General features: G+C 53.1%; 9 protein-coding genes across 9 annotated transcripts; 4 read left to right on the forward strand and 5 right to left on the reverse strand.

The window, feature by feature from the left end:
- Window positions 1-610: 610 nt before the first annotated feature.
- Window positions 611-2124, reverse strand: BO95DRAFT_75125 (protein-degrading AAA family ATPase MSP1). Its single transcript, XM_025592200.1, has 2 exons — window positions 1937-2124; window positions 611-1884 (listed from the first exon to the last, which is right to left on the reverse strand). The coding sequence occupies exons 1-2, from the start codon at window positions 2000-2002 to the stop codon at window positions 706-708; spliced, it is 1245 nt and encodes a 414-aa protein (XP_025447571.1). The 5' UTR covers window positions 2003-2124; the 3' UTR covers window positions 611-705.
- A 326-nt stretch (window positions 2125-2450) lies between these two features.
- BO95DRAFT_437857 (mannose-ethanolamine phosphotransferase MCD4) lies at window positions 2451-5851 on the forward strand. The gene is made up of 5 exons (XM_025585373.1): window positions 2451-4332; window positions 4384-4571; window positions 4628-4769; window positions 4867-4975; window positions 5028-5851. The coding sequence occupies exons 1-5, from the start codon at window positions 2608-2610 to the stop codon at window positions 5828-5830; spliced, it is 2967 nt and encodes a 988-aa protein (XP_025447572.1). The 5' UTR covers window positions 2451-2607; the 3' UTR covers window positions 5831-5851.
- Window positions 5852-8712: 2861 nt separating this feature from the next.
- Window positions 8713-12389, forward strand: farA (CeGAL family transcription factor; the record flags this gene model as incomplete). The annotated part of the gene is made up of 9 exons (XM_025587908.1): window positions 8713-8843; window positions 9066-9090; window positions 9464-9585; window positions 9676-10415; window positions 10466-10538; window positions 10594-11022; window positions 11076-11258; window positions 11313-12266; window positions 12341-12389. The coding sequence occupies 9 exons, from the start codon at window positions 8713-8715 to the stop codon at window positions 12387-12389; spliced, it is 2706 nt and encodes a 901-aa protein (XP_025447573.1).
- A 544-nt stretch (window positions 12390-12933) lies between these two features.
- On the forward strand, window positions 12934-14818 carry BO95DRAFT_378494 (cystathionine beta-lyase STR3). The gene is made up of 3 exons (XM_025583295.1): window positions 12934-13355; window positions 13452-14495; window positions 14557-14818. The coding sequence occupies exons 1-3, from the start codon at window positions 13158-13160 to the stop codon at window positions 14617-14619; spliced, it is 1305 nt and encodes a 434-aa protein (XP_025447574.1). The 5' UTR covers window positions 12934-13157; the 3' UTR covers window positions 14620-14818.
- A 492-nt stretch (window positions 14819-15310) lies between these two features.
- On the forward strand, window positions 15311-16400 carry BO95DRAFT_350709 (uncharacterized protein; the record flags this gene model as incomplete). Its single annotated transcript, XM_025582051.1, has 2 exons — window positions 15311-15501; window positions 15569-16400. The coding sequence occupies 2 exons, from the start codon at window positions 15311-15313 to the stop codon at window positions 16398-16400; spliced, it is 1023 nt and encodes a 340-aa protein (XP_025447575.1).
- A 1730-nt stretch (window positions 16401-18130) lies between these two features.
- Window positions 18131-19885, reverse strand: BO95DRAFT_448902 (cytochrome P450; the record flags this gene model as incomplete). The annotated part of the gene is made up of 6 exons (XM_025587909.1): window positions 18131-18658; window positions 18686-18970; window positions 19027-19240; window positions 19299-19629; window positions 19679-19765; window positions 19816-19885. 6 exons carry the CDS (start codon window positions 19883-19885, stop codon window positions 18131-18133), a joined length of 1515 nt encoding a protein of 504 aa, XP_025447576.1.
- Window positions 19886-20746: 861 nt separating this feature from the next.
- BO95DRAFT_75273 (uncharacterized protein) lies at window positions 20747-21903 on the reverse strand. The gene is made up of 2 exons (XM_025592202.1): window positions 21537-21903; window positions 20747-21414 (listed from the first exon to the last, which is right to left on the reverse strand). The coding sequence occupies exons 1-2, from the start codon at window positions 21812-21814 to the stop codon at window positions 20823-20825; spliced, it is 870 nt and encodes a 289-aa protein (XP_025447577.1). The 5' UTR covers window positions 21815-21903; the 3' UTR covers window positions 20747-20822.
- Window positions 21889-22390, reverse strand: BO95DRAFT_75237 (uncharacterized protein). Its single transcript, XM_025592201.1, has one exon. It carries the CDS (start codon window positions 22261-22263, stop codon window positions 21994-21996), a length of 270 nt encoding a protein of 89 aa, XP_025447578.1. The 5' UTR covers window positions 22264-22390; the 3' UTR covers window positions 21889-21993.
- Window positions 22391-22411: 21 nt separating this feature from the next.
- Window positions 22412-25070, reverse strand: BO95DRAFT_75316 (ferric reductase family protein). The gene is made up of 8 exons (XM_025592203.1): window positions 24826-25070; window positions 24531-24775; window positions 24360-24480; window positions 24250-24313; window positions 24016-24203; window positions 23865-23963; window positions 22650-23819; window positions 22412-22588 (listed from the first exon to the last, which is right to left on the reverse strand). The coding sequence occupies exons 1-8, from the start codon at window positions 24933-24935 to the stop codon at window positions 22582-22584; spliced, it is 2004 nt and encodes a 667-aa protein (XP_025447579.1). The 5' UTR covers window positions 24936-25070; the 3' UTR covers window positions 22412-22581.
- Between the last annotated feature and the right edge of the window lie 401 nt (window positions 25071-25471).

Genomic DNA, 25471 nt, shown 5'->3' on the forward strand with positions numbered 1-25471 from the left:
GTCGGGAGGGGGAGTTGGTCAATCGTACTTGAGGCGGGGTGATTGTCTCCTGATCGGTCGGGACAGAACGTCAAAGGAATTCGGGGAATTTTGAAGCTGGAGAAGAGAATGGAGAAGGACAGCGGCGACGATTGAGAAGGAGAATAAGGCGAGTGGGAACCGCTTGATCGGCAAGAAGCCTTCCCTAAGTACTCCGTAGAGTACAGACAGTAGTTAACTACCAGTAGTAATCTCATGAGTCTCTCTCTGTCTTAACTTGTCTCGCCCTCCCTTGACGTCGCCCGGTGGCGTACCGATTCATACTGTATGGTACCATTTCACACCACCGAAATTGGCTGGCCGCGTAATCGGGTTACAATACCATTTCCATTGCTAATGCCTAGAATAGCGAGTATCCGAGTATCTTGTCCCAAGCATCTCGTCCCAAGCATCGATGATGATAATACACAGGGGCTCCAGGAACAGTCTATGAACAGAAGTATGTCTAGTAAGCCCTGTCGCAGACAACAGAATTGATTGCACAAAGCCAGCATGCCAGTTATCATCACTGGCAACAATTCGCGCTTAGATAGCCAAGCCAAAGAACCAGAGAGAGAAAAAAAAAAAAAAAAAAAAAAACGCCGGGCCCATCGGGCAAGTATAGATTGACATGGAGGTAAAATGCACAGGAAAATCCAATGATGCCGGATGAAGAAGAGAACTGGTTTACTCGGGAGGTTCGGCCATCTCCGCCGGTCGTGTCTCTGCTTCAGACGTCGCTTCAGACTCGGTACTCCATTCTTTCTCCGAGTTCGCTTTGGCCTGAACCTGAGTGGGTGGAGGAATGACCCGAACACCACCGGCACGGCTGAAGAAATCCTCCGTCCGTAGGCCACGGACATCCTTGGGGTCTACTGAAGCCATCTGCTGCCCATCGGCCTTCTTTTGTCGGATCAACTCTCGCACCGGAACCATGGCCGCATCACGGCACGCCTCCTTGATATCACTGCCGGACATGCCTGACATGGCTTTAACGAGGTAGTGCAGATCGAAGTTATCCCGGTCGACCTTTGTGTCCTTCAAGATCAGACTGAGAATCCGCAGGCGTTGTGCTGCGGGCGGGAGTACGACCGGGAACTTCTTCGGCATTCGTCGAAGGATGGCGTCGTCAATATCTTGGATACGATTGGTGGCACCCAAGACAACCACGCGCTGAGGTTCTCCCAAGGAGTTTGCGGATGTGAGACCGTCCCAATGTGTCATGAATTCTGCCTTGACCATGCCACTGGCCTCATGTTCTCCGCTCCGTCTCGTGCCCAGCACCGCATCGATCTCATCAATAAAAACAATCGAGGGTTGAAGTTTTCGGGCTAGCGAGAATACTGCATTGACGAGCTTGTTGGAGTCGCCGTACCATTTCTCCGTCAATGTTGAGATGTGTAGGTTGATGAAGCATGCGCCGCTCTCGTGAGCCAACGCTTTCGCAAGCATAGTCTTTCCGCAGCCAGGCGGTCCGTACAGTAAGACACCCGATGGCGCGGTCAAGAGTGAGGAGGACGAGGAATATAGGTGGGGCATCGTAAGGGGGTATATAACAGACTCTTTCAGCTCCTCGATGATATCGTCCAGGCCGCCGATATCTTCGAAGGACACATGAATATCGTCCGGAGCAACCACATCCATCGCGATGGCTTGTTCATATTGGTTGAGAGTCAAGTCGCCCCTCTTGGATCGACTCTTCTCTTTGCGCCCGCGGCGCGGCGAACCCTCGTCTGATTCATCCCCGCCGTCAAGTTTCCGTAGGATGGCAGCGGATTTGCGTCGTTGTTCTTCCTTTTTCTGACTTTCGGGATCAAAGTCGAGGCGCGAGATAAGGTATCGGATGAGGAAGTATGCAGATGCAGACTACTCACGATCTGTCAGTATTGTTCCGAGGTTCGCAGCGTCATCAACTTACTGTGCCCGCAACCATCACCAACTCCTGTAAGAACTGTTGCCATCGGGGACCACGAGCGGAAGCCATGATGACAGAATGCAGTGACTGGACTGGATATTCAGTTGTCCGCAACGTATGATAAGTGCGAAAAGAAGCCCAGCGGTCTATTTCCAGGGTCCTAAGGCAACTTGATATGATCGCGATTGTCGCCGGGTCGGCTGTCGGCGAGCGAGCTGAGAGCTGTGGCGCTCGTCGGCGGAAGACGTGGCTTTGCCGGCAGAATCACATGCTTCACTGCCACACTGGCTGTCGTGTTAAAGCCTGAGGCTGACATGATGGTCCAGGGCACTTCGCTTTTGGCTCTCCCAGCCTTCCGTAGTATGACGACCCGCTCGCGTGTCGAATCAGGGGTCACCGATTGGCTGCGGGTCTTCCCCAAGGTTCCCCCAAATCAGGTACGCGGAAATGTGCGGCCATCTTTCTGATTCCCCTAAAGCTAAGCTTGACCGGGGGGATGCTGTGGCATCTGGAATACCTCGAATACCTCGAACACCTCAGCATTGTGTCTCCTTTTCTTAGATCATTTATCGGTGTAATCATTACTTGTTTCTAATGACTTTCGATTGTTTCTGACCCTCGATCTCTTTTTCTCACCTCGTCCTACCTACGTCTGCGCCTCTGCCACCGCAAACATGGCGCGTCTGGGCCGCGCAGGGTTCCTCACCCTCGCCGTGGTCTTTCACCTGATCTACGCCTATTCGATCTTTGACATTTACTTCGTTAGCCCCATTGTGAGTGGGATGAAGTCGTTCCATGTGGAACGGAAACCAGGTGCCTCTGCTCCAGCCAAGCGACTCGTTCTGTTTGTCGCCGACGGCCTGCGTGCCGATAAGGCCTTCCAAGCATTGCCCGACCCCGACGAATCCGCAAATGACGACGATGAACCAATCTACCTCGCCCCATTCATTCGTTCTCGCGTGCTGTCCCACGGCACTTTTGGCATTTCCCATACCCGTGTTCCAACCGAATCCAGACCGGGCCATGTTGCCCTCATTGCAGGTCTATATGAGGACGTTTCGGCAGTGACCACAGGATGGAAGCTGAACCCGGTGAACTTCGACAGTGTCTTCAACCGGAGTCGGCATACATGGAGCTGGGGAAGTCCGGACATTCTGCCCATGTTCAAGGAAGGTGCGGTTCCAGATAGAGTGGATGCAGACACATACGGCGAGGAGGCGGAGGACTTTACTTCGGATGCGACAAAGCTTGACACCTGGGTCTTCGATAAGGTCAAGGAACTTTTCCAATCCGCGAAACATGATCCTGAGCTAGATGCCAAGCTGCGCGACGACAAGCTTGTATTCTTTCTGCATCTTCTCGGCCTTGATACAACTGGCCATGGCTATCGCCCGTACTCGAAGGAGTATTTGAGCAACATAAAGGTGGTGGACCGAGGTGTGCAGGAGATAACTCAGCTAGTGGAAGAATTCTACGGAGACGAGCAGACGGCATTTGTTTTTACCGCAGATCACGGCATGAGCGATTGGGGCAGTCATGGCGATGGCCACCCAGACAATACTCGGACACCTCTTGTTGTATGGGGGTCTGGCGTTGCTGGCCCAAAGATACCGCAGGAGGGTGCCTTGTCAGGACATGAAGACGGTGTGTCGCATGATTGGGGCCTGCATGGTGTTCAGCGAAACGATGTTGCACAGGCCGATGTCGCGGCGCTCATGGCATATCTGGCTGGGCTTGACTTTCCAACCAACTCAGTGGGCCAGTTGCCTCTCGCCTTCCTCGATGCCAGCCCAGAGGAGAAGGCTCGTGCTGCGCTTGCGAATACCCAGGAGGTCTTGGAAATGTATAACGTGAAGGAAGAACAAAAACAGGCCGTTTTGCTCCGATATAAGCCTTACGAGCCACTCGACAATCATCGCGAGACCATTGAGGAGATCCAGAGACTCATTGCAAGCGGCGACTTTGAGAGCTCGATTGAAATGTCAGCATCGCTCTTTGCCAAAGCCCTGGAGGGTCTGCGCTATTTACAGACATACGATTGGGTTTTCCTCAGAACCATTGTGACTTTTGGATATCTAGGGTGGATTGCTTATGCTTTGACGACGGTTATCGACCTGCACGTTTTGCACGGCACATCTGACGCAAGAAGGACTGTTTTCAGCACCATGTTCTTCTCTTCCGTATTGGTTGCGCTCTTCTCTGTCTTCTGGTATCAAAAGTCCTCCTGGCGCTACTATTTCTACGGCTTTTTCCCCGTTTTCTTCTGGGAAGAAGTTTTTGCCCGCCGAAAAGCTCTTTCCGCTGGACGGGAAATTCTTTTGGGCCATGTACAATCTGCAAGCGGTTACGCCACGCTCGGTATTCAGCTATTAGTGTTTGTTGTAGTTCTAGAGGCATTGGTAAGTTTCGCTGTTTGATAGCGAAAACGATTCGCTAACGGGTTCTGACAGGTCCAATCCTACTTCCAACGGGAGATTTACACGGTCTGCTTCATTCTCGGTGCTTTTTGGCCATTGGTCTATGGCTTGGGCTTCCTGAAGAGACATCCATTCTTGTCTGCTTCCTGGTCAGTCGGGTGCCTGCTCATGAGCACTTTCACTCTGCTGCCGGCAAACAAGGTCGAGGACATTACCACTATGTAAGCGTCTCTTACAAACACGAAAGTCTGCGCAAACTGCTGACTTTATTACACAGAACCTATGGCGGTCTCTTGATGTTTTTCTCGGGTCTACTATACTTGCTTTTCGAGGATACAATCCTGGGCTATGACCAAGATTCAGAAAAACTGCCCGAGCGTCGCTCTAGCTGGGGCTCGCGCACTATCTTAGGGATGCAGGTACATTGTTCACCCCGCATAGCTTGGCGTCAAGCCATTATATGCAGTCCTGGGTCTCTCAAAATTCGTTTTTGTAACATGTGCTGACCCTAAACAGCTTGGCAAGGTCCTGCTTGCTATTATAGTCACCAGATCCAGTGCGGCGTCCCTTCAAGCTAAGCAAGGCCTCCCATTTGGTAACCAGGTTGTTGGTTGGGTTGTCCTTGGTAGGTTGCCCATCATGTAGTATTGTCTTTTCGAGAGCTAACGGGATCCCAGTCGCATCGCTCCTGCTCCCTTTTGTTCACCGACTAGCGCCCAACAGCCACTACATGCACCGGTTAATGGTCCTTTTCCTGACCTTCTCTCCGACATTTATCATCCTCACAATTTCGTACGAAGGCCTCTTCTACTTCGTATTCTGCATGACCATTATGACCTGGGTACGACTAGAGCATGCGATCTACGCATATACTTCGGCCACCAAGAAAGCGGCTCCAGCCACCAAACAGTCTAGCGCGGATGCTACGACCACCGTGGAAGGCCACGCGTATCGGTACCGGAGTCTAAGCGTGTCCGACGCTCGTGTGGCCCTTTTCTTCTTTTTTCTCCTCCAGTCGGGCTTCTTCAGCACGGGCAACATCGCATCCGTCTCCTCATTCTCACTGGACAGCGTCTACCGGCTTATTCCGATCTTCAATCCCTTCAGCCAGGGGGCGCTGCTCGTTCTCAAACTCCTCATCCCATTTGCGATCATTAGTGCGAATCTCGGGATCCTGAATAGGCGTCTTGAGGTCGCCCCTAGTGCATTGTTCATGGTGGTGATGTCCATCTCGGACATTATGACGCTGAACTTCTTTTACATGGTCCGCGACGAGGGCTCCTGGTTGGACATCGGCACGACGATCAGCCACTTCCTGATTGCCAGCCTGTTGTGTACATTTGTGGCGGGTTTGGAGTTCCTCAGTGAGGTATTTATCAGCGGAGTCGACTTTGGCGCCCGCGCCAACCAGGTGGCCGCGGCTGTCGCCGAAGCCATCAGCGGCGAGGTGCCAGACAAGGCACCCAGTCAAGAGGATTAGGCAGACCGATCTTACTCTGGGGTCGAATTGTCTTGATAGAAGTAGAAAGATGTAATGTAGAATTGTATTGTACATGATCAATATCACGAATTCTATCTCTCTTCACAATCCTTTTCGTCATCAAGAAACGAACAGTCGAAAGAGTAATCACCTCTCAGCTCAGCCTTGTCTCCAAACAATGATGTAGTTCGCTCGTGAACCGAGGTATCACAAGCCGAAAGTCCAAACGTGCTACGGGGACTAATTCCATCAAGCTTTCTTTTTTCTTTTTTCTTCATTTTTTATTTCCATAGCCCCTACAGGAAAAGGATAACCCCTGGTCCATCCTCGCCCCCGCCCACCCCCCTCCTTCGGCCCCATCTTATTCGACTTTGTGCTGCTGGCGTCATGCATTAAGTTCCATGTAGTTAGGGTCGCTGAAATGGCTGGCCGGTCCGGGCTGGCGTTTTGACACCTGCGGGGAGTCGGGACCAAGCTAAGGGCAGCTGGAGGCGGGGTCCCCCGGGGCCCGGACAGGACACTTAACTTTCCCCGCTAGATTAGAATCCTTTCGTGGGCTTGGTTAGATTCCTTGTGGGGGAATGGGGAGCATTGGGGTAACGGGGAATGCGTTTGTGGCTGTTGATGATTTTTTTTTGCGTCCGGGATGATTCCGGGGTGGTTTTGGGGTGAGTGAACGAGAAGGGTAGTTGTTGCGAATGGCGGGGGGGGGGGGGGTGTTGAGTCCGAGCCTGGAGGGCTACTGGCGCTGCAGGTACTGAACTGAATGGGTGGTGACTTTGGACGATTCTATTCGTGGAGGGTGGAAAGGATAAGTTCAATTGAAGTGAAGTAAAAGGATTATAATATCACTTGTAATGTTCTACTATGTTGGGAAGTGTCTTTAGGCAGTGCACTGTCAGGGAGGCGCTGATTGATAACGACGTACTACATACAGTGTACCTTATACTACCTCGCCGTTCATAAATGTTTTTTTAGTCAACTATACCAAAAGTCCCAAGATCTCAATCTTCAAGGTTCAATCACTGATTGCCTAAAGATCCGTACCGCGTTTTCAGGTTGAAATGTGGGTTTACTCTTCAAATAGTGAAGGAAATCAGGATTATGGATGGGTGATCTCTTTCTCTCTCCCTCTTCAAAAATGGGTGCTGGAATAGGGTGGTTAGGTTGGATAAGGTAAAGTGGGTTCGAGTTTGGGGACTTTGCATTTTTATTTTATTTTTGTTTTTGTTTGACTAAGGTTTGATGCACGGGAGAAGTTAAGATTTGAGCGGCATGACTAGTTGTCAAGGGTTGAAGTTTTCTCCGATGGGTTTTATACTCATACTGCGTTTGTGCTTTGCTTGGAATGAATGGAAGAAGCTTCGATGGGATGGGTTTCGAAGACTACTTCCAGGTTGGGTCGGAATTGTACGACCGTCCAGTGAGAGGGGGAGTAATTGCAATGCGTGGAAGGGTGGCATAAGGAACAGTAATGAAGAACGGGAACCTCGGTCAAAACCTGGGATCCACTTTGTGGGGGGAGAGGGAGAGTATTCCAGACTCGACCGCTTTGAAAATCGAAAGACTGTCCAACTGCTTTGCGAAGGATGCTCACTTTGGCTGCTGTTAGTATTATGAATGCTATGACAGTTTGTTGAAAGGCGCTTGGGTGAAGGGACATGCTCTAACGATGGGCAAGTGAATCATGTGATGCGCTATCAGAGAGCTCGAGGCTGAGGTTGAATCAATCAACCCTTCTTGTTCTAAGTCTCTCCAACCTGAGTATCATCCCTGTCTCATCTGTTGCGAATGGTCTCATGATCCGACCCATTCCCATAAGTGACATTAAGACCGCATGCAGCTCAGTCGGACATGGACAGATATAGATAGTCTGACAGGTTCATCTCTAGCTCTGGCATAGTTCGTTCCTCCTGATTGAGCTGATTGAGCTGATTGACCTGGACGGACCCTAACTTAACTTCTTTAGCACTAAGCTAAGGAAAGATACTCAGTACTAAATTCTGGGACCAGCAAGCAAGCAAGCAAGCACCAAAGCAATACTAAGCAGTTTTCTCCACTCACCTTCCTCCCCCCTCCCCCCTTCCCTTCCACTTCCACCTTCGAAACGGTCATCCTACTTGAATTAGTTGGTGCTGGTCTGGTCTGGTTCTTCCTTTCTTTTCCAGCCTAACGCCACCTGCAGGGCAATTTTGTGGTGATTTCCTCTCTCCCCTCTCTCCGTGGATGGTCCGTCCCTTGACTTTTTGAGTTTATTCTATATTATCGCTATTATCGCTATTATTGTTGTCTTAGGGTAGTCGTAACTATTCCCAGTGCTCTGCGGGTTCCTGATCAACTACCACCATTACCACATCATCATTGATTTACTTCACTGCCTGCCCTCTCATTCCGGGAATTTCCTCTCTCTCCTACACCCCTCATTCCCCCATCGTCTGACCTCCCGATTGTTCATTTTCCCACGTTTGGGTGGCGTCTCTTGTGCTAGCTTGGCCTTTTGACCGTCTCATTCCGCCCCGTCCCCTGGACAATTTACACTTGTCGGACTAAAACAGACAGGCTACACCGTTCCGGGTCAGTTCCAGTAGCTGATCAAACCAACCCACGGTCGAAAAAAAAAGAAGGTTAGCAAAGGCCAAAAGGCCAAAAGGCCAAAAGGCCAAAAGGCCAAAAGGTCAAAAAAAAGCAGAGTCATCAACTTCGCGCATCTTGCTTGCATCTATCTCTTCTTTCAATTTCAATCTCCCTTTCACATTCTGTCCCCGTTCTCGACCTCCTTTCCCCGAATTCTCTTCTGTCCTTATTCTAACCACGCCCCCTTCCGTCGCGCCCAGGTTCCCTCTTTCGCTCCAAATTCTTGTCTGGATGGATACCTTGCGGCCATGAACACAGCAGAGAATCACACCGAATTAACAGCCACCAGAACCAGCCCTGCCCCGAGCACTGCGGGCTCGACGGGAACTTCTGGGATTACGGTGCGTAACGCACCTGGCGGACACATGAGTTTTCGAAGGTGAGTTGATATGGTGATCCCTTTTTCTTTCCTTTTGATCTGTTGCGGGTTATGCGCTCGCGGGGTTGTAAGACCTTCGTCAGGAGCTCAGGCGCAAAAGCAACCTCCCCACCCCTTGGAATCGGAGATTATTTAAACGACTGGGGAAAATGCAGAGGCTCGGATCTAGATTGGGGAACTTATAGAAGCTAATCTTCTTTATCTAATCGCTTTGCGAAACAGACAACGTGCGTCGCGTGCTTGTGAGGTACGTCTTTTTGTTCCTGCGAGGTCGCGTTGTGCTGGAGTGCCTCGGCACCTCGGCTCATCCCATCTCAACTCTTGCTTCGCTCGTGTCGCTCGCTCTCCCGCCCGCCCGCCCGCCCGCGATAACGCATTCGATCGATGCTGGTCGTACGATCGCAACACAACCATCATCCTGTATCAGAAGACAATTGTTCGTGCTGACTGACTGACTTTATCTGCGTTCTGAAGACATGTCATGCTCGCAAAGTGAGTACTCCCCTACCTTGAAGGCGAACATGTTGTTGGATAATCTCCCCCACCGGTCGCACGTCCGTCCCTGCGCCCGTGGGGTTCAGAACGGAACTGTATCACTAACAGCACAACCTAATTCCCAGGTTCGTTGCGACGCCGCCAGCCTCGGTGTGCCATGCACCAACTGCGTGGCATTCTCGATCGAATGCAAGATTCCAACGCCGAAACGCAAGAAGAATCAATCCAAGTCGAAGGAATCCGAAGGGTACGTTTGGGTCTGATTTCGAGAGGGTTGCCCTCCAAGCTACTCAGGCTGATCATGCTCTGCTCATAGGAGTGAGGAACGCGACGAGAGGCCGCCCGAAGCCAAACAGGAACCGCCCACCGTGATCACCACCGCGCCGCCGGCAAGCGTGTCATCGAGCAATAGCAATGCTACCTTCGGATACCGAGAGAGTCAAATGGCGATGGACGGAATGCCGGTAACTAGCCTCACCGAATCGCAAGCTGCGAAACAAGCGTCCCATGACTCAGCCTATGCCCAGTTCATGAAGCCCAAATTCGCTCGGGCCCCTATCAAGGAAGCTGGAAGAGTCGCCTATCTCGGCGAGTCGTCGAATCTGTCGCTCCTGGTTCAAGATCGCCATGGCACCACCGATGTTGTGCACTATCCTCTACCTCCCAACATGGGGGGCACGCGCGCCAGAGTGACGGATTTGGATAGCCTGGAGTTAGACATCCTTCACCAACGTGGTGCCTTTCTACTGCCGCCGAAACCCTTGTGTGACGAGCTGGTCGAGGCCTACTTCAAATGGGTTGCCCCGGTGGTGCCCATTGTCAACCGCAGTCGTTTCATGCGACATTACCGCGATCCCAAAAACCCTCCCTCCTTACTTCTCCTCCAGGCTATTCTCCTTGCTGGTTCAAGGGTCTGCACAAACCCGCAGCTCATGGATGCCAACGGCTCAACGACCCCGGCTGCCATGACGTTCTACAAGCGCGCAAAGGCTTTGTACGATGCCAATTATGAAGACGATCGCGTGACGATTGTCCAAGCCTTAGTCCTATTGGGCTGGTACTGGGAGGGACCGGAGGGTACGTTGACCTTACCTTCGCTCTATTTGCAAGCCTACTAACACGCTCAGACGTGACGAAAAACGTTTTCTATTGGACACGTGTGGCGATGGTCGTGGCGCAGGGCTCGGGCATGCATCGAAGGTATGTTGACTTTATCGTCGTCGGTAGGAAACTGAGTATGCTCATTTACGTACAGTGTGGAATCGTCTCAGCTTAGCAAGCCCGACAAGAGGCTGTGGAAGCGAATCTGGTGGACCCTTTTCACTCGGGATCGGTCGGTGGCGGTTGCACTGGGTCGCCCCATTGGTATCAACACAGACGACTCGGACGTCGGGATGCTGACCGAAGACGACTTTATCGAAGACGAGGTCGACATCGCCGCGGAGTATCCGCCTGATCCGGTACATGTGCAATTCTTCCTTCAATACGTCAAACTATGCGAGATCATGGGCTTGGTTCTTTCCCAGCAGTATTCCGTGGCTTCAAAATCGAGGCGAATGAATGCAATGGACTTGACGCACTCAGACATGGCCCTGGCAGATTGGTTACAGAACTGTCCCAAAGAAGTATGTTGGCAACGGCAGCAACATCATTTCTGGGCGGCCCTGCTGCATGCGAACTACTAGTGAGTCTCTAAGCAGAGCGTCTGAATTTTACTACGGCTAACCCTGTCAAAAGTACGACTCTGTGCCTGCTGCATAGAGCGCATATGCCGCCTGCCTCTTCGGCCCCCAGCAGTTACCGCGTGGAAGAGATGACCTATCCGTCGCGCACTATCGCTTTCCAGGCCGCAGGGATGATCACATCCATCGTTGAGAATTTGCAGGCTCATCATGAGATTCGTTATACACCCGCCTTCATGTGAGTCAGATTCAGTTGCCAGCCGTTGCCGATCTGCTACTAACACTCAAACAGTGTCTATAGTTTGTTTTCAGCTCTTATCATGCATGTCTACCAGATGCGTTCATCTGTGCCCTCGATTGTGGCGACCTGCCAGGAGAGGATCAACATCTGCACCCAAGCTCTCAAAGACGTGTCCAAGGTCTGGCTTGTGGCCAAAATGGTACACACGTTGTTCGAATCCATTCTTGGAAACAAGGTCCTCGAGGAACGCCTGCAGAAAGCTGCAGGTAAAAGACATCAGCGTGTGCGGCCCGAGACAGTGCAGCAGCCGCACGTCAGAAGACCTGATCCACCAAAGCGCAAGTTTGATGACATGGATCTCGGCTTGCCTAATGGTGGACCGACACCCCCGGTGTCTTACGAGCGATCTCGACCCCAAACCCCAGCGGTCACACCGTCTAGGGATCTGCCGCCCGGTCTGAACGTGCCGCAGGGTTCGCCTCCGGGACATGGAGGGCCCGGCAACTCGCGGGCGACTACACGTCCAACAACACCTTTCAATCAGTTCTCTTTGCCTGCCACCCCACCCGACCTTTTCCTCGTCACGCGAACAACACCTAATCTTTCACCGTCTCTGTGGGAGAACTTCCAGCCCGATCAGCTGTTCCCTGACGGGACGGCATTCTTCCCAGAGCTGACATCTCCACAACCTGCTACAGTTGACCCACAACTGCAGGTGCCCTCTCAAGTACACCAACCCGGTATGATGCCACAGCACCTGCCAGGACGAAGCAGTATCTCGGCCTCTCACGGGAGCCCGGAGCTTCTATCGAATCTGCCTCCAGGCATTGCGCTGCAGGGCCAGCATGCGCAACCGATGTATGGCCTGGAAAATCAGCAGGCGTGGCCCATGCAAAACCTCGAGGCGACTTTGCGTCCCATGGATGCCGGCAGTCAGGACGACAACTGGAGTACGAGCTCTCGCAGTGGCCCAACCGCGCCAACCACGCTCAATGTAGAGGATTGGTAAGCTCTTCCTTTCATGCAGCTACATCCTCAAGATGTGTCTCTTAATGTGTCTGACTAATGATGGTCTTTAGGTTCCAATTCTTCGGCATCAATGGTAGTTTTGGCGAGATGGCGACTTGAGAAGGATTCATAATGTATAGCTTACCCCGTGCCAATCAGACATGCGTGCGTCTCAACGGACGGGAAGTAGCTTGTGGGTGATGATTGTCCTTGCGTGTTTAGCTTTGCTGGAATTCAGTCCCGTTTTCTGCATGGGTATGGTGGACGTGATGTTGGAGTCAGTTTCGGTGAGGGATCAACGTTTTTACAAGCAGGAAATAAAGGAGTACGAGGGGAGAGCCTGGGACATGGGACATGGGACATGGGACGTGCTGATACTCCTGTATATATACACACCTACCTCACACATAACGAAGGAATCGAAGGAATTGAGAGCCTGGTGCGATTTACATTCTTGCATACATTGAACTCTGGGAAGAGCTGAGTCATTCGACTTCATGTGATGGGACTTTACTGGAATGGGCCTAGTGAATGACGACATCGCGATGATGGCGGCTCAGCCAATGACAGCTGGAGTCAATCTGGGTCTCTCCATACCGACTCCCGTCTAGAAGACGGCCAACCGACCGACTAGTTAGTGGCTGTGACTCTTCTGGGGAAGCCCATAATTTGTTCCCGTCCATTCTTCCTCTCCTTCATCTTCTCGACTTTCCAAAACACTCACTCATCTTATATTTTTGGCAAGCTTTGATTGTTCTTGCCCATTGCTACCAACTTTCATTTGTTGATTGAATCCATTACCTGGTGCCGTCTACTTGTTTCATTCCTCAGTTTTTCCCCCTTCCCCCTGTCGGTTCTGCTCCCGCGAATCCTTCCGTCCCCGCAGCGATGTCGGCCTCAGGATCCGGTGCTGATTCCAGCGCTTCTAAGAAGGCGTTCCCTCGCGTTGACCTCGAGGGCCACAATCTGCCTCCTTCTCCTGCTCCATCTAGCCCTCATGGTGTCAGACGCTACAATATCGCCACCGAGCTGGTCTACACGGACAGCAATGATCAGTATAATGCCAGCAGCGTCCCGATCTATCAGGTACCGACCAGCCCGTCCAGTCCTGCAATACCCCCCCGGTGTGACGTCGAGGGTAGGCAATTGAAGTATAAGCGATAGCTAATTCTAGTCGGATAGAGTGCCACTTTCAAACAAACCTCCGGCGGCGGCGGCGGCGAATATGATTACACCCGCTCCGGAAATCCCACCCGAACTCACCTCGAGCGTCACTTGGCTAAGATCATGTCGGCTCAGCGCGCTCTGGTTGTGTCGTCCGGCATGGCCGCTCTGGATGTGATCACCCGCTTGCTTCGTCCTGGCGATGAAGTTGTGACCGGTGATGATCTTTACGGAGGAACCAACCGCCTTCTGAAGTATCTTTCTACCAACGGCGGAATCATTGTGCACCATGTGGATACCACCCACCCCGAGAAGGTGCGCGAGGTCTTGACCTCGAAGACGGCCATGGTTTTGCTCGAGACCCCGACCAACCCCCTGATCAAGATCGTCGACATCCCCCAGATCGCCGCGGCCGCCCACGAGGCGAACCCCAACTGTCTCGTCTCGGTCGACAACACCATGATGTCGCCCCTTCTCCTCAACCCGCTTGATCTGGGGGCGGACATTGTCTACGAGAGTGGTACGAAGTATCTGTCGGGTCACCACGACCTCATGGCTGGTGTGATCGCAGTGAACGACCTGGCGCTGGGCGAGCGTCTCTATTTCCCCATCAACGCGTCCGGCTGCGGTCTGTCGCCCTTCGACTCGTGGCTGCTTCTGCGCGGTGTCAAGACCCTGAAGGTGCGCATGGACCAGCAGCAGGCGAACGCGCAGCGGATTGCGGAGTACCTCGAGACCCATGGCTTCAAGGTGCGCTACCCGGGGCTGCGGTCGCACCCTCAGTATGAACTCCACCACTCGATGGCCCGCGGCTCGGGCGCGGTTCTCTCGTTTGAGACGGGTGATGTGGGTGTCAGCGAGCGGATTGTGGAAAGCGCCAAGCTGTGGGCGATCAGCGTGAGTTTCGGCTGCGTGAACAGCCTGATTAGTATGCCCTGCCGCATGAGCCATGCCAGCATCGACGCCAAGACGCGCAAGGAACGAGCGATGCCGGAGGATCTCATCCGGTTGTGTGTGGGTATCGAGGATGTCGACGATCTGATCGATGACCTGCAGCGCGCCGTAAGTTCTGGCCTCGATTTGTTGTAGTTGGGAGTATGCTTTGCTAACAAACATGTTGTAGCTGGTGCAAGCTGGCGCGGTCAACGTCACCTTGGAAGGGATTCAGGCGAACACGTCTGAATGAGCGACATATGCATAATGACACTGGGAACACGGTGCGTTGGGCCATGAAGGACGGAAAGCCCAGGGAGCGAGGGGTTTTATGATTTGGGAGACAATCTTAGTTTAATTTGTGTTGGGCGTTTGGAGCATGTTAATTGATTTGTACACAGTATGTATGAAGACCCAGAAGAAGAAAAAAAAGAAATGATAGATCCAGCATCGTGATGAAAGTGTGTGTTCCTTGGATATTTACCCGGGAAGTAGACCGACCGCGCAAGGGTTGGATTGAAAATGGTCGGGATTTCGAATACCCATTGATTGATTGATTGATTGATTGATTGATTAATACGAGCACAACGATTGCATCGGCCGGCATCGGAGGACAATTCCCGAGGCGCATCCAAATTATGCCGGCCGGGCGATTCTCGTCCGTTGGTGCATGTCAACCCACTCACCCCCGACTTCTTTTTTCTTTGCGGCTGACTGACTGACTGACTGACTGGCTGACGTTCGTTTGCTTTTGCAGAAGTGACATTCTGGGTGCGCTGGTGACCAGCACAATGTTTTAGTAGTCTGTATTTTGAGTGAGGCCTTTTATTCTCTGCATCGTTCTTCAATTTTGGAATCTGCGGCAATTGTCTTCTCCAGCCACCGTCCGGATGACGTTATATTAGCAATCAGCCCTCTCTCTCTTTTTTCCCTCTGTTAGAAAAATGACGCGGAGTGCACTTGCCCCCGAAGCGCCTTCGTCTCTCCCTACGAGTATGTCGGCCATCAGCGAGCGATCGCCCGTCTCCACGACGAGGTGGAACACCGACCGTCTGGGGACGCGCCTGGGGGTGGATATCGCCAGCGCGGCGACGGCGGGTGCGCTCACCTGCCCGGTCATCACCGTGATTGATCGGTAGGCCACCACCGCTCAACAACCTTACTCGGGATGATTCCACTGACCTGTTCGTCACAATCTCCAGCGCGATCATCGAGAAAGCAGCCAAGGGCCTTCCGATCCAACAGACGATCACCTCATGCTTCCGCTCCATGGCCGCCCACCCGGGGGCCTTCTTCCTCAGCACGCCGTTCCTGCTGATCTACACGCTATACACCGCGACCTACCTGACGGCCAACACGATCGACACGGTGATGTCGACGATGCGCGACAAGCCCTTCTCGACGGTCTTCCCCGGCACGGCCAAATTCTTGTCGACGACGGTCGTCAACATGGGCATCTGCGTATACAAGGATGCCCGATTCGCGAGGATCTTCGGGGCGTCACCTCCCGGCAGTAATGCCCCCAGCACTACCGTCACCACACCCCCCAAGCCGAACGCCAATTTCTCCCCAACAATCACAATCCCCCGCCCCCAACACACCACCACCGCTGCCTCGTGCCACCCGGCCACCGGCCCCGGCGCCCCCACCGTCCCGCGCATCTCCTACGCCCTCTTCTGCCTGCGCGACAGCATCACCATCTTCGCCTCGTTCAACATCCCCGCCCTGCTGGCGCCGCACATCCCCGACCGCGTCGCCGCCACCCCCGGCATGAAGGCGGCGCTGGCGCAGTTCAGCTGCCCCGCGCTCATGCAGTTCGCCAGTACGCCCATGCATCTGCTGGGCTTGGATCTGTACAATCGGCAGCCGCCCGGTGGGCTGGGGTGGCGGGAGCGCGTGGCGCGGATCCGTAGGGATTATGTGCCGAGCTGTTTTGCGCGGATGGGCAAGATCGTGCCGGCTTATGGAGTTGGCGGGGTTGTGAATGTGCGGATGAGGGCTTGGTTGATGGGGGGGCTGGAGGGGAGGTCCTAGTTTGCCCTTGAGAATATGGGAAGAATGTCGCTCTGCCTGCCTGGTTGAGGGCTAGATTCAGCGGGGAGGTTAGATGGATTGGGGGGGAGATCCTCCCCGCGTTATGCATTTTATGAGATTTTCGATTCCGGGGAGGGAATATGGTCCTTGCGACTGGACTTGGACTTGGACTTGGGCTTGGAATATGATTTTGCTCGGCGATAGACTACTTATGCGGCGGTTGATGCCGCTACTTACACTGCTTACACTACTTACGTTACCACAGATTACACTACACTACACTACACACACACAAGCACACACACAAGCACATACATACATACATACCTCCAAACAGACAAACAAACAGACAAACAAACATACCCACTCCACTCCACTCCACTCCACTCCACTCCATTCCAACTCACTAATCCCATACACCCCTAATCGAATGAACACCTCCTTCAGCTCTCAATCCAGGATCCAGATGCAAATTCAGATCCAGACCATGTACCCACTACCCACTACCCACTACCCAGAATTTTGACCTTTGGCGATCTCCAGCATTCTTCTTGCACATGCACATGCACATGCACATTTGCTTTGAGGTTATGTCTCTCCTCTACTATGCTATGCTATCCTATCATATTGTCATTGAGAATAGACTAGAGCTGAATAGACTAGAGCTGTAATACTGTTCCTTTGCTTTTTTCTATTTCTGTGTGTGTGTCTGAAAAAGGGAAGCAGAATAAAGCGGATCGGATCTGCTGCGGGCTGGCTAGAGAATCCACTTGGTTTTTCGGGTATATGTACTGCGCTGTATATAGAGATTCCTGTTTCAAGCTTATGGTCGTGGTCGTCCTGGTTGATTGTACTCAGGTTCATGGGCGTGGATTCGTTGGGGAGGATGTTTGGGTGGTGGGGAAGGAAGGGTTGGTTGGTTGGGGTTCGTTGGTGCAAGGGCTGAGTTGGGGTGTGTGGTATTTGTATAAGTAACTGTGTGCTGTGTGCGGGACTTACAAGGCAGGGGGGGCATGCTACCGTCCGATGAAGATGGTGAAGATAGGGAGGAGGGGATATGGCTGATTATTATGGCTGGAATGTGTGTGTGTATGTGTGTATGTCTGTGTCGTGGTGGTCGGTCGTTTATGAGCTGCTGCTGTTGGAAGGATTTACTTGCGTTGTATAGTACAGTACAATAGCCTTGGGTGCAGTAGGGTATGCACTGGCTGCTGCTGCTGCTGCTGCTGCTGCTCTGGTTGCTGTGGCTTGCTCGGGCGAGCTTGCTGGGTGAGCTTGGGGCTTGGGGTGGCTACTATACGTCGACTTCACGTTAAGCCCTGGTTGGATTGGGGAGTTTGGATTGGGGTGTCTAGATAAGGAGCAGATGGGTCTTCGTTTTTATGCTTTGGTTGGCTATACTGTGGCTGAATTGTACTGCAGGTCTGTTTGGATTAAAGGTTGTTGATGATGGGTTGGTCTGCATGTTTCGATATGGGTCGCCTGGTGCGTGGTGTCGGTTATATGGACCTATGGACTGTAGTTTGAGAATGTAGGTTACGGTTGGCTATACAGGGTGTTATGTTGATATTGATCTCGAATCAAGGGAAAGTTTAGCATTTCTAGATCAAAAATACGTACAAGACTTGGACTGGGGCGTAGTATATGGATGTCTTTCTCCCAAACTCAACACTAGGATTCCATGATGCCCGTTTAGGGCTACAATACTTCACAGGACCAAGCCCGATAATTTAGCTACTCCCAACCCCCACCCTCGCCCTCGCCCTCACTCTCACCCCCCTCGATCCTCTCCCCGGCATAGCAACCTGATAATCACACCGAAACGCCACATCCTCCTCCCCCGTCTCAAACAGCGTCATGTCAAACGCGCGCACCAACCCCGCAATCACCAGAAACAGCTCCGCGCGCGCGAGCTCGATCCCCAAACACCTCCGCCCTCCCTTCCCGAACGCCATCTGGAACCTGCGCCGCTCCCTCCCGACGTCCCCGAGCCACCGATCCGGATCGAAGACCCACGGCTCCGGAAACACGGTCTCCGCCGTTTGCGCGCTCAACGTCGTGGTGCGGATCGGTGTGCCCGGGGGGAAAACATAGGATTTACGTTGCGCACCGGGAGGGCTGCACGGTGATGGGGCAGCATGCGCGGAAGGCGTGTAAGTTAACGGCTCGTAGGCGATGCGGGCGGTTCGGGCCGTGAAGCCGAAGGAGAGGCGGTTGCTTTCTTCGATGACCGCGGAGAGGTAGGGGAGTTGTTCGAGCTGGGTTCACGAGGCTGGGGCGGGGACCGTGCGGAGCTCCTGGCGCAGTTTCGCGAGGAGCGCCGGGTTGGCGAGGAGGTGGTAGAAGGCGACGGTGAGGGTCTGCGCGGGCGATTCGGTCCCCGCCAGCGCGAGCAGGGTGCCCTCTTGTTCGAGGCGGGGGAGCGTCTTCTCTGCGTCGGGGAGGTTAGGGGCGTCGAGGACGGAGTCGAAGACGGATTCTTTGCCTGTTGGGCCCAAGGGTTTAGCGGCGGTGGTTGCTGTTGCTGATGGTCTGGTGTGCGTGAGGGCGAGGAGTTCGTTGCGGACTCGCTTTTGGATTCTTAGTGATGATGGTTGTGGAGTTGGGATGGGGGAGTGAAGCTTGCGTCGAAGAGGGCAAGCATATCCACGAGGCCTGGGGGCATCATCGGCCGGCTGATGGACAGCAGGAGCGATTCGAGGAAATCGGGGATCCACGGGAAGTGCTTGTTGAGGTTGATGCCCATTAGGAGCTCTTTGCTGTTCTGGCGGAGGATGACTGCTTTGGATTCGTTGGACAGTATGTCGGTCTGGTGCGCGAAGAGAAAATTCGTGACGACGCTGTGGGTGGTTTAGTCTAGCTAGATGCCTGCCAAGTGAACGGTGACAGCCGACTGACTCGTTGGAAAAGGCAAAAAATGCATCTGACAAGTTCACCGGCGTGTTATCGGCTACATGGGTCGCGATCAGTTGCTTCAGTTGCTCGACCTTGTCCGTGATCAACCCTTCCAGATACAAAATGTTCTTCTTGCTGAAGAAATGGGTGAGGGATTCCCGTCGCAGTCTGTGCAGGTGATAGCCGGCGGTGGTGCCCACTCCACCGGGGATGCGAAGACTCCGCAGCTGATAGTCGTACTTGTCCCTTCGGACCATTGCAGGCGCGTAGACAGTGTCCAAAAAGCCGACGTCGTTGATATGGATCCCGTCGGGAGTGACTCGGATGATGGGACCTGAAGAGCGTCGGTGCTTGAATTGAGCATGGTGCGGATTCTGACGTACCGTATCTCTTGTGAAGCTCTTGGATTTTGAAGACGTATTGTCCGGGCTGGATGGCGTCGTAGTAGAACTCGTACCACCATGTCAGAGCTGCGAGGCGGGACCTGGAATATGGGCGATGGGGTGGAAGTAGAGGCGACGGATGGCTTCAACTGCTGTCCATAGCAACAACACAACAGCAGTGGTTTCGAGAATCCAGAGCAACGTCATGATCCTTAGCAGATTGAGCACTTAATGAAGGGAAGAAGACGAAGACGAAGAAGAAGGAGAAGGAAAAGGAGAAGAACAAGAAAAAGAAATAAGGAGGGCGAGGAGGAGTACTTTTGGCATTAGGTTGCAGCGGTGAGGCTTATCAAGCAAAAGAAAAGGCAACCGTTGGTGATCGACTAGGCTGGAGACAGACAAACATAGCCTCCCTCGCTATCAAACCGGCCAGGATCACCCCAGATCGTCCTTACCTCTGTTAATTACCGGTAGCTTTAGCACGAGTTGTCTATATCCGAGCCAATCTCTTATTTTAAGATAGCCTTGTTCCACCCGTCATCTCATAATGAATTTCTATACCACTGATGACATTCGAGGGGTGCTGTTATCATCATGTCACGAACATACGCAACACCTGCCGCGAGAATCACCATCTCCATCCTCTTCTCCGTGTTGGGCACTCTGACAGTCATACTTCGCTTCTATGCGAGAAAGAGGTCGAAATCCGTGCTTTGGACTGACGTGACGATTGATGGGCTTTGCCCGCACTGGTGAGTGTTGCGTGTCTAAGATTTTGAAATCGAAGAAGAACTCTAATCTACTCCGTGCAGCTTCTGGAGTATACGCTTGCAGCACTTCTACTCTGGGGCGCAACAACAGGATCCTGAGGGGGCCATCTTCCCCAGCCTGCTGGTCCACGCCCAGAGGGTCATCTCTTCTCGCCCTTTGATCAACAGATCCGACTACTGCAGGTTGAATCCCACGCCGTTTGGCACAGATCCGGATACTAAATGTGCCCCAGATTCAGTATTTTGCTGACAAAGCAACTGTCATCGCGTTAGGTCTCACCCAAACTCAGCATTCTCTGCTTCTACCGCAGCATTTTCTGCAGTAGGACGGGCCACCAGGACTGCCTTTCACACCGGCGACTATGTAAGCCACCTCAAAGAACCGTAAACTCGACCAGATTCGAAGCAGGCACAACCACCCTGGCTCGCCCCCCATTATCCCTGGGCTCAAGGACCTCCCCGCCCAGAAACCCCGGCACGGTGACCACCGTATCACCATGCTCCTCCAGCGTGCCCCAATCCCACCAGTCCAGCACACAGCCAACGAACCGAGAGCGCAGGATCTCCCCGGTAGAAGGATACGGCGGCAGATCGTCTTGCGAGTAGAGATGCACCGACCTCGAGTACGTCTGCCCCGGCTGCAGGCTGATGAAGCCGGCCTTTTCTCTCTCCTTGCCCACGATCACTTGATAGGGATCGTCGGGACCACTGGGGAACTGACAGCTCCCGCCTTCGTCGTAGGACTCCCATTCTCCATCCTTGTATCGCTGGCGATACGCGCGGAAGGCTCCGTAAGTACAGAAATCGTAGGTGCGGAAGGTGATGGGTCGAGGGTTGGTGGGGGGAGCATCTTCTCTCCCGGCGGTGCCGTGATACGTTATCGTCCATGTTATGGGGAGGCGTTTCCTTGAGTTCCAGTGCGAGGTCGTAGCCTTCAGCTCAACGGTGAGCACTGGGGCGCCGGGACTGGCAACCGGGGGTTAGTTAGTGGCTGAGGGCTTGCCGGTCCGGTTCCCCGTTTCAGTTATTTTCGGGGAAGAAAAGGATATTGCACAGGAAAGGACGGGAGGCACTAGGCGAGGACTCACACTCGATCCGTCTGCTCCAGCGGTGGCGGGCTCCATGCCCGCGGCATCGGCGCCGGCTCCCTCTCTCCCTTCAGCATGAACGAGCATCGAGCCCCGCCGGGAATCACGAGGGGGGCTACCTTTGACTTGGACTTGCGCTTGCACTTGCGCTCCGGGGCTGTTGCTTCTCTCGCATCCCCCAGTTCCCAGCGAGGGATCTCAGCGCCGGGCCATAGGATCTCGTACCGCTCGTCCGGTTGTAGGCCATGGTACGCGTGCCGTTCAATGCGCGGATGCATCGGGGCGGTGGTGGTCCCGGGTGCAAGCACCCATCGATCCGGGATATCGAGCTGTGCGAAGCTCAAAAGACGATGCGGGGACTTGGTGTTCGAGTCATTCTGCTCGAAAGTCACTGGCTCATAATTCCCCCTTGGCAGGAGCCGGAATAAGAGGAACCCCGCCTCCACGCCGGTCCAGTCTAGGATACAGGTTTGGTCTTGCCCTTCGCCGCTGCTCTCTTGGTATGAGGTCCAGTGAGCGTGTATGCGAAAGCCCAGAGTAGTGGGGTCAAGGACATATTGGGGGTCTGCGGCGCGGAGCGAGATGGTGATGATCGGGGTGTTGAGGCTGCCGAGGCTGTTAGCGTTTGCTTTTTGGGGCTAGTTGGTAAGGGGGAGGGGGGAGGGGGGGCTCGATGCCGTCGATCTTGCTCTGTTATTTGGATGTACTGGCTGAATGGGTCTTCCATGTTGAATAACGCACTGTTAGTTGGTGTGTGTTGGCTGGGGGAGAGGTTGCCAAGGGGCTAAGGAGAAGGGCAGAAGGAGAGAGGATAATGAAAGTCGTGGTTGGTTTAGGCAATACTTGTGATGAGGTGAGCGCTATGCTATGCTAAAGTGGGAATAGTCGTTCATTTCTGCACAAACCCTGTTCAGGAATCATATGCAGAGATCTATGTACTATACTTTATCGCTATTCATGCCCATCTTCTACCCCCAGACAACATACTGGTCTACACAACGTATTTGCAATATGTACTCGGCACCACCATATGTACCATCATCTATCACCATCTTCAAGGCGACATCGCAGTCAGCAACAACGTCTGTCACAAAGAAGCGGATGGAAACTTACGAAAACATCTCCGTATGCAAATACACCTCTTCCACGCCAGCCATCTTACCACTACCAACACGCAACTGCGCGTCGGCCGCCGCACTACGAACGTCATTGATCATGGACCCAGGCCCACATGTGAAGATGCCGATCTTCTGCTCTGCACCTCCTCTCCTGGTGACAGGAACTGTGGCAGTGAGGAGCTTGGACAGGTCTGGTCGACGCGCTTGATGGTATGTAATCGGAAGGTTGTTGGTTGGGCTCGATGGCTGGGTCTCTTCTTTGATTTTCTCGGAGGGGGTGATAGTGGTATTGTTCGTTACTTCAGGGGTTTTGATGTATCTCTCTTCTTCATCCCGTGAAGGCTGAGGGGGTGATGGGGTAAAAGGGGGAGTGGAGTGAGAAGTGATATGGATGTCGATGTGCACGTCTATCCTGCAGGAGCTGGGACACTGTTCCAGCAGCAGGATCCGATTGAGCTCACTGGTGTACCAGTCTGCTACTGCTGGAAACCGAGTTGCGAAGATGATGCTGATCCTAGAGAGAGCACTAGAAGAGTTGTTTCCCGCTGCATCGGTAATTGCATCGGTGGACGAGTTTCTGGAAGATTTCACCCCCTGCAGGAACTCTTCCAGAATCCCGAAAGAGAAACCACCCCCCGACCCTCCGGTCACTAAGATGATATGGCTGAATCGTGCGATGTCGAGATTTCTGGATATTCCGCTGTATGGCCCTTCCAGAAGAACAGGGATGGAGAAGCCAGGGTGGCGCTGGGCAAGCTGTGCAAGGCGGGCTGTAATGCCGCTGCGGGGCTGGATGTAGAATGTTAGGCTTGGGCAGATGCTCCTACTCGGTACCTGTGTCGAGCCTGAGGACGGGATCGAGTCCAGCGATGTACTAAACATGGAGGTGGGCTTGATCGCTGAGTCGAATTTCGTCGGATACGTAGAGCTTATGGTGAAAGGATGTGCGGTAAGATTGTGCAGACCCAGTCGAGGGCTGAGAAAACGGATGAAGACGTGTTGCGCGGGTCGCCACACAACGGTGACAGTTGGGACAGTGATACGGAGGAAGCCGCAAGGGAGAAGCTCGAATGTCGCGCGGTGACGGCCATGGATGAGGTGGGTTTTGGCGAACGATATAAGAAGACTCAGGAGGTAAATCGCGACAGATGCAATGAAATAGTCCCTGTTAAACGTTAGACTGCATACGCAACAGCTGTAGGGTACATACCATGAGGAGAGACGAAAGTCGCAATGGAAGAAAAAGAAGAGGATAAACAGGAATGCGGCCAGAAGATGCGTGGCTTTGAAGAACTCGTAGAATCGGTTCCTATAGGGTCAGTTTGTATTTATATGCAACCAGTAGAAGCTTCAAAGCTCACCGAATCGCTGGCAGAGACATAAACGTCAAATATGCCTGTGGTATCAGAGCAGCCACCCCCGTCCAGTATGTTATCTCCGTCTTCCACTGCTTCGTCATGTCGCCTTTCTGAATGTGAACAACAATGAACGGGAACGTGTGCACTAAGGCAAGGACGAACATAGCATAGCTAGTCCAGTGGTGGAATATCTGATAAATCAGCTGTGGCACATTCACGACCGGGGATGAAACGAACCTGCAGTTTTTCATGGGTGACCCCAGTCAACGCTGATATCAGATTGGCTTTTGCTCCCAGGGCCCTGTTGTCGGTCAATAAGGCTCGATCACTGAAAATGGCATACTGACAAGACGAAAGGCAGCAGGCCCAGTGCCATCCATCCTGCTCGGGTCGCAATTGGAGGACTGCCTCCATAAGAAACAGTCTCTGTATTTGGCCAGTAATATGGCTGTGGGCCGAGGGTCATTGCTGGAGAGCGTCAGAAGAGTTCGTTCCAGCGTACTCGACTGTGTACCAACCGAGGAAGAAGACAGCCCCGACAGCAATCAAGATAAAGACCCCGGTGGCGGGAAAACAGACAACTGGTAAGGGAAGACTTTTATAGGCAAGGTAACGCCCTGTGGCCGTTGCCCTCCTCCAGACAGCCGTCCTTCGCAAAAACAGGGGACTAAACTTGGCCATCATCCGAATAATCATGAACACCCCAACCGTGGCGCAAAGGAAGTATATCGTGTTCAGCGCATAGACGTGATCGGCTTGATACCTGTCGAAATCTCATGAGTAAACAAAACAATGAAAAGCGCGAAGACATACCAGTATCTCCAATGTCCATTGCGGTAGGCGCATTGCTCTGCGGTCAACATGCAGCTATCTGCTCTGGAAGAGTGCAACATCACCGGCTGGTCCAGCCATGGTAGACCCATATTGAACAGTACCAGTTAGTGAACAAGCCTGACGGCACTATAGAACGTCAAGAGGGAAAGAAAGGATTTTCAACAGAAAGCCGTGCTGCATCACTGTCCATGGAGAAAGATGAAAAGCAGAGGGAAACCACCCGAGCGAAAATCATCCCAGGTCAATTGTTCGCGAAACCAGAATCTTGAAGACGGCAAAGACATTGCATTCCGACTCCAGACATGACCTCCTCTACTATGGATTCCATCCTGGGGTCACTGATTGGCCGGTTAGCGCCGGTTAGCGTGGAATGCGGACGCATGCAGCCATCCGGACATTTCTCCGTCGGGCTGTCGTAGGGCGGCCGGGTTCGTTTTCGACGGTGGGACAATACGGAGCAGAGCGTATCATGTCAGGACGATTATAATAAGTCTGCATATATCCACATTTGCCGGCGTGTATCGTTTGATGTGCGCCTGGTGAGCAGATTTGCGCGGATAGTTTAGCGGCATAGTCCGTCCAGCGGGACTGCATCTGAGCAGATGACTCGCGATTAGCATTGGAT

The sequence above is a fragment of the Aspergillus brunneoviolaceus genome (genome assembly GCF_003184695.1).
Source record: "Aspergillus brunneoviolaceus CBS 621.78 unplaced genomic scaffold BO95scaffold_2, whole genome shotgun sequence".
Classification (NCBI taxonomy): domain Eukaryota; kingdom Fungi; phylum Ascomycota; class Eurotiomycetes; order Eurotiales; family Aspergillaceae; genus Aspergillus; species Aspergillus brunneoviolaceus.